Source organism: Lathyrus oleraceus, chromosome 2, assembly GCF_024323335.1.
Source record: "Lathyrus oleraceus cultivar Zhongwan6 chromosome 2, CAAS_Psat_ZW6_1.0, whole genome shotgun sequence".
Lineage (NCBI taxonomy): Eukaryota > Viridiplantae > Streptophyta > Magnoliopsida > Fabales > Fabaceae > Lathyrus > Lathyrus oleraceus.
Window position 1 is genome coordinate 17,755,076 of NC_066580.1, and position 14,698 is coordinate 17,769,773.

At 33.8% G+C, this 14,698-nt stretch overlaps 1 protein-coding gene across 3 annotated transcripts; it reads left to right on the top strand.

Moving 5' to 3' along the window:
- Positions 1-3,538: 3,538 nt before the first annotated feature.
- Positions 3,539-10,503, top strand: LOC127117728 (probable LRR receptor-like serine/threonine-protein kinase At1g07650). Of its 3 annotated transcripts, XM_051047827.1 has the most exons (24): positions 3,539-3,825; positions 4,186-4,366; positions 5,104-5,175; positions 5,292-5,360; positions 5,464-5,535; positions 5,624-5,695; positions 5,793-5,864; positions 5,955-6,026; positions 6,268-6,339; positions 6,426-6,500; positions 6,592-6,663; positions 6,767-6,838; positions 6,942-7,007; positions 7,088-7,153; positions 7,239-7,277; positions 7,363-7,418; positions 7,501-7,880; positions 7,980-8,175; positions 8,311-8,472; positions 8,557-8,675; positions 8,787-8,997; positions 9,096-9,336; positions 9,440-9,590; positions 9,676-10,503. In XM_051047827.1, exons 1-24 carry the CDS (start codon positions 3,729-3,731, stop codon positions 10,060-10,062), a joined length of 3,072 nt encoding a protein of 1,023 aa, XP_050903784.1. In that variant the 5' UTR covers positions 3,539-3,728; the 3' UTR covers positions 10,063-10,503. The 3 variants fall into 3 exon arrangements, with proteins under 3 accessions (XP_050903784.1, XP_050903787.1, XP_050903785.1); XM_051047830.1 differs by lacking the exon at positions 4,186-4,366 and having other exon boundaries at positions 3,736-3,825; XM_051047828.1 differs by lacking the exon at positions 3,539-3,825 and having other exon boundaries at positions 4,209-4,358.
- Positions 10,504-14,698: the final 4,195 nt, after the last annotated feature.

The window sequence follows — 14,698 nt, forward strand, 5'->3', positions numbered from 1 at the left end:
ATAGGGCTTTCACAATCGTGACTATATGTATTTTTCGTAGTAGTGAGCTATTTCATGGAAAAGTACTAAACAAACTTTGGTTGCTACTTTTACTATGGAAGTCGGGTTTGTCTCATGTTTTGAAGCAACTTCTCATGGTGTATGGCTTAAGAGTTTTATTTCTGGACTTAGGATCGTTGATTCTACCTTTAGGCCTCTAAAAAAATTCTACGATAATTCAGCTGCTTTCTTTATGGCTAAGTACAATAAAAGTGGAAGTCGGAGTAAACAAATCAACATTAAATACTTAGCCATTAGAGAAAGAGTTAAAGATAAAGTAGTAGTCATTTAGCATATAAACCTTGATTTGGTGATTGTTGGTCCTTTGACTAACGACACGCCACTATTGAAATTCAAAGATCATGTAGGAATTATGAGACTTGGTTCCTCCTTATGATTGTATACATTCAGTTTATCAATAAAACTCTTATATTGTGATATTTTTCTCATATTCATACACACTATAGCTTTTGAGAAAATATATTTATTTGGACAAAAAATAAATATATGGTTTATTCAGTAGGTTTAATTACCACATTACATTTATACTTAAGAAACTAAACACGTTGTAATACATTGATGAAAATACTCACTTTAGAAGAATTATCGTCAGGATTCACGTGTCTATTTGTTAAAGAAGGTACATGATGATTCAGTTTAGACCAATAATTAGATCCTATAGACCAAATGGGAGAATGCAACACTATAATCGTTTTAAAATTGATTATTAGTAATTACCCGAATTTAAGTGGTCCATAGGTTTAGAAAATATTTATGTTAAAGAATCTCAAGTTTAATGGTTATTACGTTGGATGATAACTACTTTTAATGATCATTATATAGGATGATAATGGTTTTTAATCATATTAAATGACTCGTCAATTCTTGATGGTAAAATCAAGTTTGTAAATAGTCTTTTAGTCCTAAACTTTCTCTCATATAACAATTTTTACAATTCAGAATAGACATCATCTATATAGAAAAGGGTAAAAACTTAGAAATCTAAAGGACGTGAATGTAATTATACAATTTTATTTCCACATTTTATTTATTGAGTTTAATGTTCTTTTGTTATCAGAAAAATAGGATCATTATAAATTGTTATAATATTGAGTATCCCTTGTTCACTTAAAAAATCATAACTTGTTTTAATAAAAATACCTTTTATTTTATTGATGTTTATCTTTAGCATGTATTCTTTTTTCCTTGTTGCTCTTTTACCTTGGTTTGTTGTACTTTTTTTTCTCTTAAGTTTACTTTGGTCCCGTTCAAGTCACTCAATTATTGTTGCAAAGTTATCATCCAAAAAAAAACATTTTTTTGCGAAAAAGCTTATAAGTTTATTATTACATTTTTAGTGCTATTAGATTATAGTAACATTTAGATGAAAGAATTTGAATCACTCTAGTGTTTAATCTTGACAAATCCAACCTAGATTATTTAATGACTTTTTTCTAATAAAAATAGATCATCAGCACCCTTATTTGCAGCACCATAATAAACACCAGATTGGTTATTTAGATTGGATTAAAAATTTAATATAAATTGTATCCAATCTCAATTATTTACAAATCTAAATTACACATATTAAATGTTAAAAACACACAATTCACATTTTTTTTCAATAATATTTTAATATTATATTTTAACTTAAATATATTGGGTAAGCTATAAATTTTCTGCAATTAAATTTATGCCCTACTTTTTATACAAATTTTCATGTTAAAATTTTTAAGTGAATTTTTTTAATAATATATCATTGATAAGACCTTAAATATTATCAATTAATGATTTAATTATTTAAAATTCATTGATTTATCTGTAATTTTAAAGAACTTTAAATAACTTTAAATAATTTTAAATAACTTTAAGTTTATAATAAATTAATTGTTTAAACTTTATTAATTTATCTATAATTTTAAATAACTTTAAGTTTATAATAAATTAATTGTTTAAACTTTATTAATTTATCTATAATTTTAAATAATTTTAAATAAAGTTATAGATAATTTAATTATTAAAATATTATCAATTATATATCATAATTATTAATTATTTATTTGTCTATAACTTCAACGATTTTTAAGTAACATTAAAGTTATAGATAGTTTAGTTATTTAAATATTATTCCTTTAATAATTTAATTATTTAAAAAAAATTAATTTATCTATAAAATTTAAATAAATAAATGTTATTAACAAAATACTGTTAATATTTTGTAAAATAATTTTATAAATTATTAAACTATTAAATTATAATATTTTAAGGTCTTATCAATGACATACCATTATAGAAAGACAAGTTAACACATTTAACATGAATATTTGTATAAAAAATTGGGTTAAATTGAAAAAAAATTAAAGTTTAATCAAAAATATATTTAACTTCAAATATAATATTAAAATATTATTATCAAAAGAAAAAGAATTGTGAATTATTGAAAAAAAAAACTCAAGTCCCATTAAGATAGAACTCTCAAAAGATTTACATAGGCAAACGAGTATGTTCGTCCCGTTTAAGTCCGTCTCGTAAAAGTCCGCTAAAAAATAGGACGGGAAGAGCATAATTGAGGATGCAGACTTAAAATCAATCTAGGCCTGTTCTACAAAAAAAAAATGAGGGTGGGACGAAGAAAGTCCGCGGACACTGCATCTTTTAATTATAAAAATACAAAAAATTATGTAAATATTTGTGTCCGCAAAAGTGGGCGAAGAGAATGAGGTGGGACAGACACATTAGAGAGTGGAGGACTAAACCCTTAGTCCTCCCCGCACTAAAGTGCAGGAAAAACAGACATGTTCAACGGGCCGAGCCCATTTTTTCACCCATAATATAGAGTAACACTCTTCATCTTACAAGTCGATTTATAGGGTTGAGTTAGGTCAAACTCTAATTCTATCATGGTATCATGAGTCTATCGATTCAGATCATCCACCATTTATATATACACGCATCAAAACCAAAAAAATGTTGGGTGCAAGGGGTGCATTGGAAAAATCAAGTCTCGTATATCAATAATTCGGGTCAACAACCATTTATATCCATACATTAAGTTCAATAATGCTGGGAGTGAAAGGGTGTATCGAAAAAAATTCAAATTTCACATTGATAAATCCACACATAATTTATAAGAATGACATCTCTGAACTTATAAACTGATTTTTAGGATTAAGTTAGACAAACACCCTAATTCTATAATGAATTGTGTGTTTATTAATGCGTAAATAGATGTGATTTAGATTCATAAATAATTGAGGTTAAATTAAATTTTTAATCGAATCTAACTAATGCTGTGGTTATTAGCTGCGGAGAATCTGAATTATTCAATCTATATATCTATAAATACTTGAATAGTCCTATACTGTTGGAAAGTATTTAAAATACCGCGTGAATCCCATCTCAAGTTCTATAATTGACATTTGATTTGAACACTTAAATGAGAATATTTTTATTTTGTGTTATTGTGGGAAAAAAATCACAATTCCAACGCGCTTATATTAATCTCCCCTTGCAACTTGCAATTTTGCAATCTACTTATTTTGTTTCTTACTAAGCTTTTTTATTTCTATTTTTATCCTATGCTCCCAACCATACTAGCTAACAACATTAATGTCTTTCATTCAACCACAATCTATCTATAGTCTTTCACTTCCCCTCCATCTCATTCCATACTAAAAAAAAGCACTTCCATGGAGCTTAATGTATTCTTTTTTATACTTCTCTTTTGTTCCACTTTCTTCTCACACTTTACTTCAGCTGCTACACCAAAGCTCAACACTCAAGAAGGTAACTAAAACTCTTTCCTCCATTTGTTCATGCTTCTTCAAATAAGCTATTCTTATAAAATTCTAACCAAAAAAATGACTTTTATTTTTTTCTTTCTTTTTATTCATAGTTTCTATAAATCACGGTTGTGTTCACCATTAGATGCAAGAAGTTAGTTACAAAGTTAGTTACGACGGTAACTAACTTTTTGATCTACTAAGTATTGAAGTTAGTTATAACTAACTACTTACCATAGTTAGTTGTAACTAACTGTTGCATCTGTATGCAATTAAATGCGGTTGGTGCAACTTCAATTGCGGTGAAGTTAAGACTATTGATTCATTCATTTGTGATGTTAATTTCTAATTTTTGAGATTGTAGTGAAGGCATTGAAGGAGATAGGGAACAAGATTGGGAAGAAAGATTGGGATTTTGGAGTAGATCCTTGTAGTGGAAAAGGGAAATGGAATGTTTCTGAATCTGATAACTGGAAAGGTTTTGAGAGTTCTGTGATTTGTGATTGTTCTTTCAAAAACAATTCTTCTTGCCATGTTGTAAGCATGTACTGGCCTCTCTTATTTTCTATCTTCTCTTTTTTTTTCCTTTTTCTTTGTGATTTCTTGGATTCTTCAAAGTTAAAACATGTGGCAGAAAATCACATGCAATCATGTGCAATTGGTTAATTTTTATGTGTATTTTTTGGTCACATGTTTTTTTTACTATACAAACTTTGATGTTACCATAAAATCCTCACGTGCAATGTAAAGATTTATTTTTTTATTTCTTTTACATATAAAAAAGAATTTAATAAAAATTTATCATTCAAGTAACTATGTCATATAATTAATTAAAAATGATAATGTAAAGAGTTTTTATTTTTTTAAAGAAAGTTTTATATGGATGTAACTTCATGCTTTGTTGGATTCCATGAACACTAATGACAATGAAAGTTTTTTTCTTTATTTTAATAAATTCAGTGATTTATGCATATCCATAAACATATGTGGCTTGTCAAATAGCCACATTGGTCTAAATGTGAATGATTATTAAACTCAATTATTAATAATAAAAGATTTGAACATTGTGTAACATTGACTTTGAAAAACATAGCAAAACATTGACTTAGAAAAGGATGTGCTGTCTGTGTCTTTTCATTCTTTTGAGAATAAAACTTATTTATTTATTATCTTGTCACAATTTTTTGTTTAACTGAAATTTTTTCTTTGGTATTCTTGTTATGATTAAATTCTAATTTTCTATTTTTTTAAATAATTTCACATTATATTTATATTTCAATAGGTCCTTGAAGGAACAGAATCTTTCTGGCATTCTGTCGCCGGAGTTTTCCAAACTTCGTCATCTAAAAATATTGTAATGTTACTAAATCTCATCGTCTTTAAAACTACGGTTGCATGATTTTCTCATGCAATTTATACTCTTACCATTGATCTGACACCTTACGAACAATGTCATGTATTTTAAATCAGAGACCTTAGTCGAAACATCATCACTGGTTCTATACCTCGACAATGGACTACAATGAACTTGGTTGAGTTGTAAGAACTTTTCTTTGGTTATTGTCTCAGAAGTTTCTTGTTTCTCAAGTAAACTAACTGAAAATGACACACTAAAGTTTTGTTCACTATTGAAAATATGCAGATCTTTAATGGGAAACAGATTATCAGGACCATTCCCTAAAGTTCTAACCAACATTACAACTCTAAAAAATATGTAAGTTAAATCATTTCTTTACTTTCATACAACCCGTGTTCGTGATTGCGAACGCACTTCTTAGTTTAACATTGTAGGAATGTTACAGGAGTATCGAAGGAAATCTATTTTCAGGCTTTATTCCGACGGAGATTGGAAATTTGATCAACTTAGAAAAACTGTAATTCTTCTGAAAATTCTCTGTCTTCTTATTGGAATCGCAATCTCTGATTCTTTCTGTAGTGTTTAACATGAATGAATGAATTGTGTTTGTTTAGCATCCTTCAATCAAACGCATTCACAGGAGCGTTACCGTCCGCGCTTTCCAAGTTGACGAAATTGAATGATGTGTAAGTATTTGGTCTCTTATCAATTTCTGAATCAAAACAGAAATTCGTATTTCTTCGCATACTGACTCATCTTTCGGAAAATTATTTTAGGAGGCTGAGTGACAATAACTTCTTTGGGAAGATACCTGATTTCATTAGTAAATGGAAAGTGATTGAAAAGCTGTAAGTTTCCTAACTAGTTGTTTCTTTTTCAGTTGTTATCTATCGCGAAACCGTGGAAATAACAGTTTGTTCAAATTCTTCTATGCTACAATGAAAACACTAGCGTATCGCAGAATAATAGCGATTTGTTCAAATTCTGCTATGCTAACCGCTATAGCCTCTATTCGATAATACTGATTTGTTTTGTATTATTGTACACTATACTTTTCGTATCGATATTTTTCGAATTTTTTGGTTTCAGGCACATCCAAGGTTGCTCTCTTGAGGGGCCTATACCTTCCAGCATTTCCGCACTGTCAAAATTGAGTGATTTGTATGCTTCTAATGCTTTTATATAGAATTTTTTCATTATAGAAGATGAAATTTTGAACTGATTTTTTTGTTTGTTTTGATACTTAGGAGGATAACTGATTTGAGAGGTAGTAGAAGCTCTACTTTTCCACCACTAAATAATATGAAATCCATGAAGACACTGTGAGTTCAATTACTGACTTAAAAACGCTTTCACTTTTTCTTGAAGTCTTTTCAAAATGACCTATAATTTTACTTGGACGTCATAATGCAGAGTTTTGAGAAGATGCGCGATTAAAGGAGAGATCCCGGAGTATATCGGGGTAATGGAAAAACTGAAAATCTTGTAAGTGATTCAAAGAGTGATGTAGAATGTTTTCTCTTTTTCTTTTCAAATTAACCATTTCCTTATGCTAAACATGTTCATTAATTTATCTTAATTGATGCAGAGATTTGAGTTTCAATAGCTTGAGTGGAAAGATACCTGACTCTTTTGCTGAGCTTGATAAAGTGGACTACATGTAAGCGAACAGACTGAACCGAACCCGAACGAAACATATTTTTGGATCATCTCTTTGTTGAACATCTCGTATAACAAAATACAACTTCTGTCGAATAATGCAGGTACCTTACTTCGAACAACTTATCAGGAACTATACCGGGCTGGGTCCTTGAAAATAACAAAAATATGTAAGTCGAATACCTTCAAATATGCTACATATATTTCAAAGCATTTAGTACTAACATGAGATACATATTTTGGTGCACAGTGATATCTCTAACAATAACTTTGAATGGGAAAACTTAAGTCCAACCGAATGTCAACGAGGGAGCATGTAAGTTTCATTCAAGCTTCGAGTTTTTGTTATCGTGAATAAACATGGTTATCAGTGTAACGAGTTTTTGTTTTTTTTTTTCCAGAAACCTTGTCGAGAGCTACTCTTTATTATCGTCGAAGAAGTAAGACAGTGTGCTTTAAACATAATTGTTTTCATACCTTTTTGCTTAGTACATACATAACCTTATTCTTCGCTCTGTGTTGCAGAAGTAACATTCATTCATGCCTAAAAAAGAACTTCCCGTGCTCGACGGATAAACCTCGTAAGTGTGTGACCATACAAAATACAAAATATTCTTATATCTGATATGCTGCTAAGAATAGAGATTCAAATTTTGTTAACAGGTCGTTACTCCATGCGCATTAACTGCGGTGGTAGTGAAGCAAATGTTAGTGGTAGTATATACGAAGCAGACATAGAACGAAAAGGCGCTTCGATGTTATTTATCACTAACGGTTGGGCTCTTAGCAGCACAGGGGGCTTCATGGACAATGATATTGATTCTGATCCCTACACTGTGACCAATACTTCTAAACTTAATGTCTCTATGATCAACTCGAAACTCTACACAACAGCTCGTGTTTCGCCTCTTTCTCTCACATACTATGGCCTGTGTATGATAAATGGAATCTACACTGTCAAGCTTCACTTTGCAGAGATTATTTTCATCAATGATAGATCATTTAACAGTCTCGGGAAGAGGATATTCGACGTCTACATCCAGGTAACTATTACTTTATATGTTCGAGATGAAAAATAATTGAATTTTGTTGAACCGCGCGTTGATTTAGATGGAATGTATTGTTTTGTCATATGATTTAAGGGGAATTTGGTGCTGAGAGACTTCGATATCGAACGAGAAGCTGGTGGTACCGGAAAGCCAATTGTGAAGAAATTTAACGCAACTGTCACGCAAAATACTTTGAAGATTCAATTCTACTGGGCTGGAAAAGGAACCACCGGAATACCAACAAGAGGAGTTTATGGGCCTTCAGTTTCTGCTATTTCAGTGGATCCTAGTAAGTCACATCCTGCACCTTAGATTATATCTAGCCAACTTCGACTAAGTCATTATTTTTTAGCTTCTGATTGAAGTTTAGTTTTCGATCTTCATTCCTACAAAAGCTATAAATAGATACTTTTCTCTTTCACAGATTTTAAACCTCCATTAGAGCACGACGACAACAACAACAACCGAACCTATGTCATACTACTAACAGTTGGCATAGTCAGTGGTGTTTTAGTCGTTGTCCTCATTATGCTGGCTATCATGAGGAGGAAGGGATTGTTAGGAGGCAAGGATCCAGTTTATAAAGGTATGGAATGCTCCGCGAAGTTTCTTCGATTCTTTTGTTTATAATAAATGCTTCATTTTGAAAATTTTCCATTTTTTTCCACAGAGCTTCAAGGTATAGACCTGCAAACAGGATTGTTCACTTTAAAACAAATAAAAGTAGCTACCAAAAACTTCGATGCAGAAAATAAACTCGGCGAAGGAGGCTTTGGTTCTGTTTACAAGGTATTTTGATACTCAAAGTGTGATGGAAATTCATTAGATCTATCATGCTATATAACATTTAAGATATGTTTAAAATTGCAAGAAAAAAATAATACCTTAATCATGTTGCAGGGGCTACTATCAGATGGTACAGTAATTGCAGTAAAGCAGCTATCATCAAAATCTAAGCAAGGAAACCGCGAGTTCGTGAACGAGATAGGAATGTTATCTGGACTTCAGCATCCGAATCTTGTTAAGCTCCACGGATGTTGCGTCGAAGGGAACCAACTAATACTGATATATGAGTACATGGAAAATAATTGTCTATCCCGCATTCTCTTCGGTAAGTAAGCTTTATAGTCCTAATAAAAATGAATGAACTTAGATATAAATTTTGAATAAATGTGATTCATTATCTTTCTAACAATCGATCACATACAGGGAAGGGATCAGACCGGAAAACGAAACTCGATTGGCTTACCAGGAAGAAAATTTGCCTTGGTATAGCTAAAGCTTTGGCTTATCTCCATGAAGAATCCAGAATTAAAATCATACATAGGGATATCAAGGCAAGTAATGTGTTGTTGGACAAAGATTTCAATGCAAAAATTTCAGATTTCGGTTTGGCAAAACTTATTGAAGACGACAAAACGCATGTCAGCACCCGGATTGCAGGAACAATGTAAGTTCTTAGTAGTTTGGAGTGAAGCTTCACTCCTAGTTTTTCATGAAAAGTGAAATCATAAAGTTTGCACGAAATAACATACTTTGTTCTCTTTTTTCAGCGGTTATATGGCACCTGAATATGCAATGCGTGGCTACTTAACCGACAAAGCAGATGTTTATAGCTTCGGCGTGGTTGCGTTGGAAACTATCAGCGGAAAGAGCAATACAAATTACAGGCCGGACGATGAATTTTTCTACCTTCTAGATTGGGTAACTAGACTCGATTTCAATTTTTGTCATATTCTAAGTGATAGATAACAATACTAGTATAGTCTGAAATTTGAATTTCTGTTAGGCCTATGTTTTACAAGAGCGAGGAAGTCTTCTGGAGCTAGTCGATCCAGATATGGGTTCCGATTATTCAACCGAGGAAGCCATTGTAATGCTAAACGTAGCTCTCTTGTGTACTAATGCATCTCCTACACTTAGGCCAACAATGTGCCAAGTTGTGAGCATGCTCGAAGGTTGGACCGACATTCAGGATCTCCTTTCGGATCCGGGGTATTCGGCGGCTGGTTCAAGTTCAAAACATAAGAGCATAAGAAGTCACTTCTGGGAGAATCCAAGCAGATCACAAAGCATGTCAATACCTACTATTTATACCGATTCCTCTGGCTCACATGTTGAAACAGAAGAGAGCAAAAGTCTTGTAAAAATTAACTCAGTTGGATCAGACAAATGAAGATAGTTTACTAACATGTATTCATTACAAAAAATTGTGATGAACTTAATACAAAAAATAAAAGAGAGAGCAATGCATCACAATTTGAACTGTGTTGGTGAGGTTTTATGTGAGGCAATGCATAAGTACTTAGTAATGAATTAGGTTTGGTGTTGAGAAAGTTAGATAAGTGTTCCTAGTCCTTGAGCCGAGAGAATATCCAAAAAATTACATTTTTCCGGCTAAATACTTTTTCTTTGAATCAACATCAGACTTGTGATTCAAATCATATGATGTTTCATTAATTTCATAGTTTTGAATCCTTAAGGATAGGCATGAGTTAGATTAGGGGGTGTTTCAATATCCCATGCAGACACATTCTCCAACCAAAATGAGGATAATATCTGTCAGCAAAATAACAAAGTTTTCATGATAAATTCAAATCAGGATATTTTTGTGGAACTGCAGCACAAGTTTTTTCAGATATTGCAAACAATATACTGGTACCCATAAGCCTAGAATTTTAGTCATTGTTGAAACTCGGTGTGAACCCATGAAGCTCAAGAAAGTTTTCAAGAAGCTTGGTTTCGAGGGGTTTCTCGCCACTGAAAATCAAGGTTACGCAGGAGGTATAGTTGTTGGTTGGATAGAAGGAGATGTCAGTGTTTCCTTGGTCCATAAGAAATTCCAGTACATGCACATTATGGTGCAGCTCAAACATGGACAGACTTGGCACTTTACTGCTGTATATGCTATAATGGAGGTCAACGCATCTATGAACGTCTCGATAGGACTATGTGTAATGATAGTTGGAGGCTCCAATTTCCTGAAGGGTATGTGAAGGTTCTCCCTAGACTAGACTTTTCTGATCATCGCCCTATAGTTGGCAGGAAATTATGTGATTACATTAAAAAGGTGTGGAAGAGTCCTAGTGAAATTGCCACAATAAATCAAACCAACATTTCCCTTATCCCTAAAATGAAGCATCCTGAGTGTATTAACCATTTCAGGCCCGTATCTCTATGCAATTTTTTGTATAAAGTTGTGAGCAAGGTCCTGGTTGAAAGACTTTAGAAAAGAATCTCTGACCTCGTTTCTCCGTTTCAGTTGGAGTTTGTACCGCGAAGAAGAATTCATGATAATATAATAGTTGCTCAAGAGATAGTTCATAGCATGTGTTAAGAAATGTGGTTGGGCCTAACTCAACCTTACAAAACCGGTTGGTAGAGTGAGGATTACCCCCACTTATAAACACATGTCTAGACCATATATTGTCCGATGTGGGACTCTTAACACACCCCTTCACGTCCAGGACTGGACATATGGAGCGTAGAAATAAATGATGGGTGGCCCACCGAATCTTAAACGAGGCTCTGATACCATGTTAAGAAATGTGGTTGGGCCTAACTCAACCCTACAAAACCGATTTTGTAGGATTGAGTTAGGCCCAACCACATTTTCTTAACATGATATCATGAGCCTTTGGTTTTAGAAAGGGACCGGCTTACTTGTATCGAAAGTCAGCGACGTCAGTGTGGTGAATAAGAAATGTTCTGCTGAAGAGTGTCAACGGCGCCAGTGTGGTGAATAAGAAACGTTATGTGCGGTACAACATTTATAAGTGAGAGAACGCACCCACCTATCACCTTAAGGTTTTAGGTGAATATGTGGTGTGTCTCTCACAAAGGTGTTTCTCCAAAAAGAATTCCCTCACAATGTTCAATGCTCCATAGTGAAAAACTCCCCCAACAAGATGGAATCTGTTAGACTTCTTCTAGCCATTGCAGCCATTCAACATTGGCCTCTTCATCAACTTGACATCAAAAATGTGTTTTACATGGTGATCTTGAAGAGGAAGTATATATGGAGCAACCACCTAGATTTGTTGCTCAGGGGGAGTCATCGAATATGGTGTGTAGCTTACACATGTCTCTTTATGATCTTAAGCAATCTCCGAGAGCTTGGTTCAGCAGATTCAGCATTGTAGCACAACAGTTTGGTATGGTCCGTAGTGAAGTTGACCATTCTATTTTTTATCGTCACTCAGCCCAAGGGTGTATTTATCTTATTGTGTATGTAGATGATATTGTCATAATTGGTAGTGATCAACGGGGTATACTCTAGTTAAAGCAACATCTCTCGAATCAATTTCAGACAAAAGATCTTGGTAAACTTCGCTATTTCTTGGGTATTGAGGTAGCCCAATTTAAAGATGGTTTGGAGATTTCTCAGCGGAAATATACTATGAATATTTTGGAAAAAACATGTTTGTTGAATGTTATACCAGCTGATACTCATATTGATCCAGGTGTCAAACTACTACCCAATCAAGGGGAGCCCCTATCTGACTCAAGAAGGTATAGAAGATTGGTTGGAAAGTTGAATTATCTCACAGTCACTCGTCCATACATTTCTTTTGCATTTAGTATGGTAAGTTAGTTCTTAAACTCCCCTTGTCAGGAACACATGGATGTTGTTATCCGGATTCTGAGATACATCAAATGTGCTCCAGGAAAAGGTTTAGTTTATGAAAATAAAGGACATACTCAGATAGTTGGATACTCTGATGCTGATTGGGCAAGGTCACCCATTGATAGACGGCCCACCTCTGGGTATTGTGTACTTGTTAGAGGAAATCTTATATCCTGGAAAAGTAAGAAACAAAACGTAGTTGCAAGATCAAGCGCCGAGGCAGAGTATAGGGCCATGGCAATGGCAACATGTGAACTTATTTGGTTAAAACAGTTGCTCAAGGAACTTCAAATTGAAGAAGCAAGACCAATGACACTTATTTGTGATAATCAAGCCGCATTGCACATTTCTTCAACTCCAGTTTTCCATGAGAGGACCAAACATATTGAGATAGACTGTCACTTTGTCAGATAGAAAATCGAATCAGGTGACATCGTCACAAACTTTGTCAACTCTAATGATCAATTGGCAAACGTGTTTACAAAATCTCTGCAAAGCCCCAGAACTAATTATATATGTAACAAGTTTGGTGCATTTGACTTATATGCTCAAGCTTTAGGGGGAGTGTTGATATTTGTAAATATAGTATTAAGAATATTTGTATATCGAATAGTCTCACATCGACTATATCATGTAATTAGTTATAATCTATCTATATATAATAAAGTTTCCATAGTACTTTTCAAAACACACGGTTTATTCAAATGTCTCTTAGTCTCTTGTATTTCAACATGGTATCTAGAGCCTGCTAAGAGGCAATTATTTCTTTGTTGTGCTTTACCCGGTTGACCCACTGTCTTTTGGTGAGAATTTTTTTTTTGCAAACCGTGTCATCACTCTGGTTTGCCTCTCACTTTTCAAAATTCTATGGTAACCTACCAGCAGAACCGCCTCTTTCGATCCAGTCGTTCCCCATTTTTCATCAGCAGGAACCTTTGCACGTGACAGCACGTCCGACGGCCAATCCCGACAATTTTCCCACCGCTCCACTCTCCATAGGGCAATTGTTTCAGATTTGATACTCATGGCTGCTCCTCATAACTTTACGCCAAACTATGAGGATTTCCTCAGGTGGTATCAAAATTATCAGAACTTAGACTCTACTACTTCGGTAGCACATATTGGTAATTCATCTGCTTGTCTCTCTCAATCATCTTCTCTTGGATCTTGGGTCATTGATTCTGGTGTGTCTGATCATGTTATCGGTAATAAAAATCTTTTCTTTTCCCTCTCTACATCCGGTTTCTTACCTACTATAACTTCTGCCAATGGTTCTCACACCCGATCTGAAGGGATTGGTATGTTCAAATTTTATCTTCTCTCTTGGTTACTTTTGTCCTCTATGTACCTAATTGTCCATTTAATTTACTTTTAGTCTGTCGTTTAACTCGTTCTCTTGATTGTAGTGTCACCTTCACAAACAATAATGTTACCCTGCAGGATTGGAGTTCGGGACGGATGATTGGTGTCGGATGTGAGTCTCAAGGCCTTTATTACCTCTCAATGTCATCTCAGACATGCTCAGCCAAAGATTCTCCACTCGCTATCCATGCTCAGTTAGGTCATCTTAGTCTTTCCAAACTACATAATTTGGTGCCAAATTTATCGAAGGTATCTAATTTACATTGTGAGTCGTGTCAGCTAGGGAAACACACTCGTGGTCAGTTTCCCAATCGAGACAATAAACGAGCTTCGTCCCCGTTTGCTTTAGTTCACACCGATGTTTGGGGTCCCTCACGTACTGTCTCTACTCTTGAGTCTAGGTATTTTGTCACCTTTATTGATGATTTTTCACGTTGCACGTGGGTATTTTTAATGAAGAATAGATCTGAATTATTTTCTATTTTTGAACAATTCTATCAAGAAATAAGAACTCAATTCGGTGTGTCTATCCGTACCTTAAGAAGTGACAATGCCCGTGAATATTTATCCCAACAATTTTAGAATTATATGACATGCAATGATATTCTCCATCAAACATCTTTCCCTCACACACCTCAACAAAACGGGGTAGCCGAACGCAAAAATCGGCATCTTGTAGAAACCACTCAGACCATACTTCTCCATGGTAATGTTCCACTTTGGTTTTAGGGGGATGTTGTGCTAACGGCATGTTACCTTATAAATCGCATGCCATCATCTGTCTTTAACAATAAAATCTCTCATTCAATCTTTTTTCTCAATT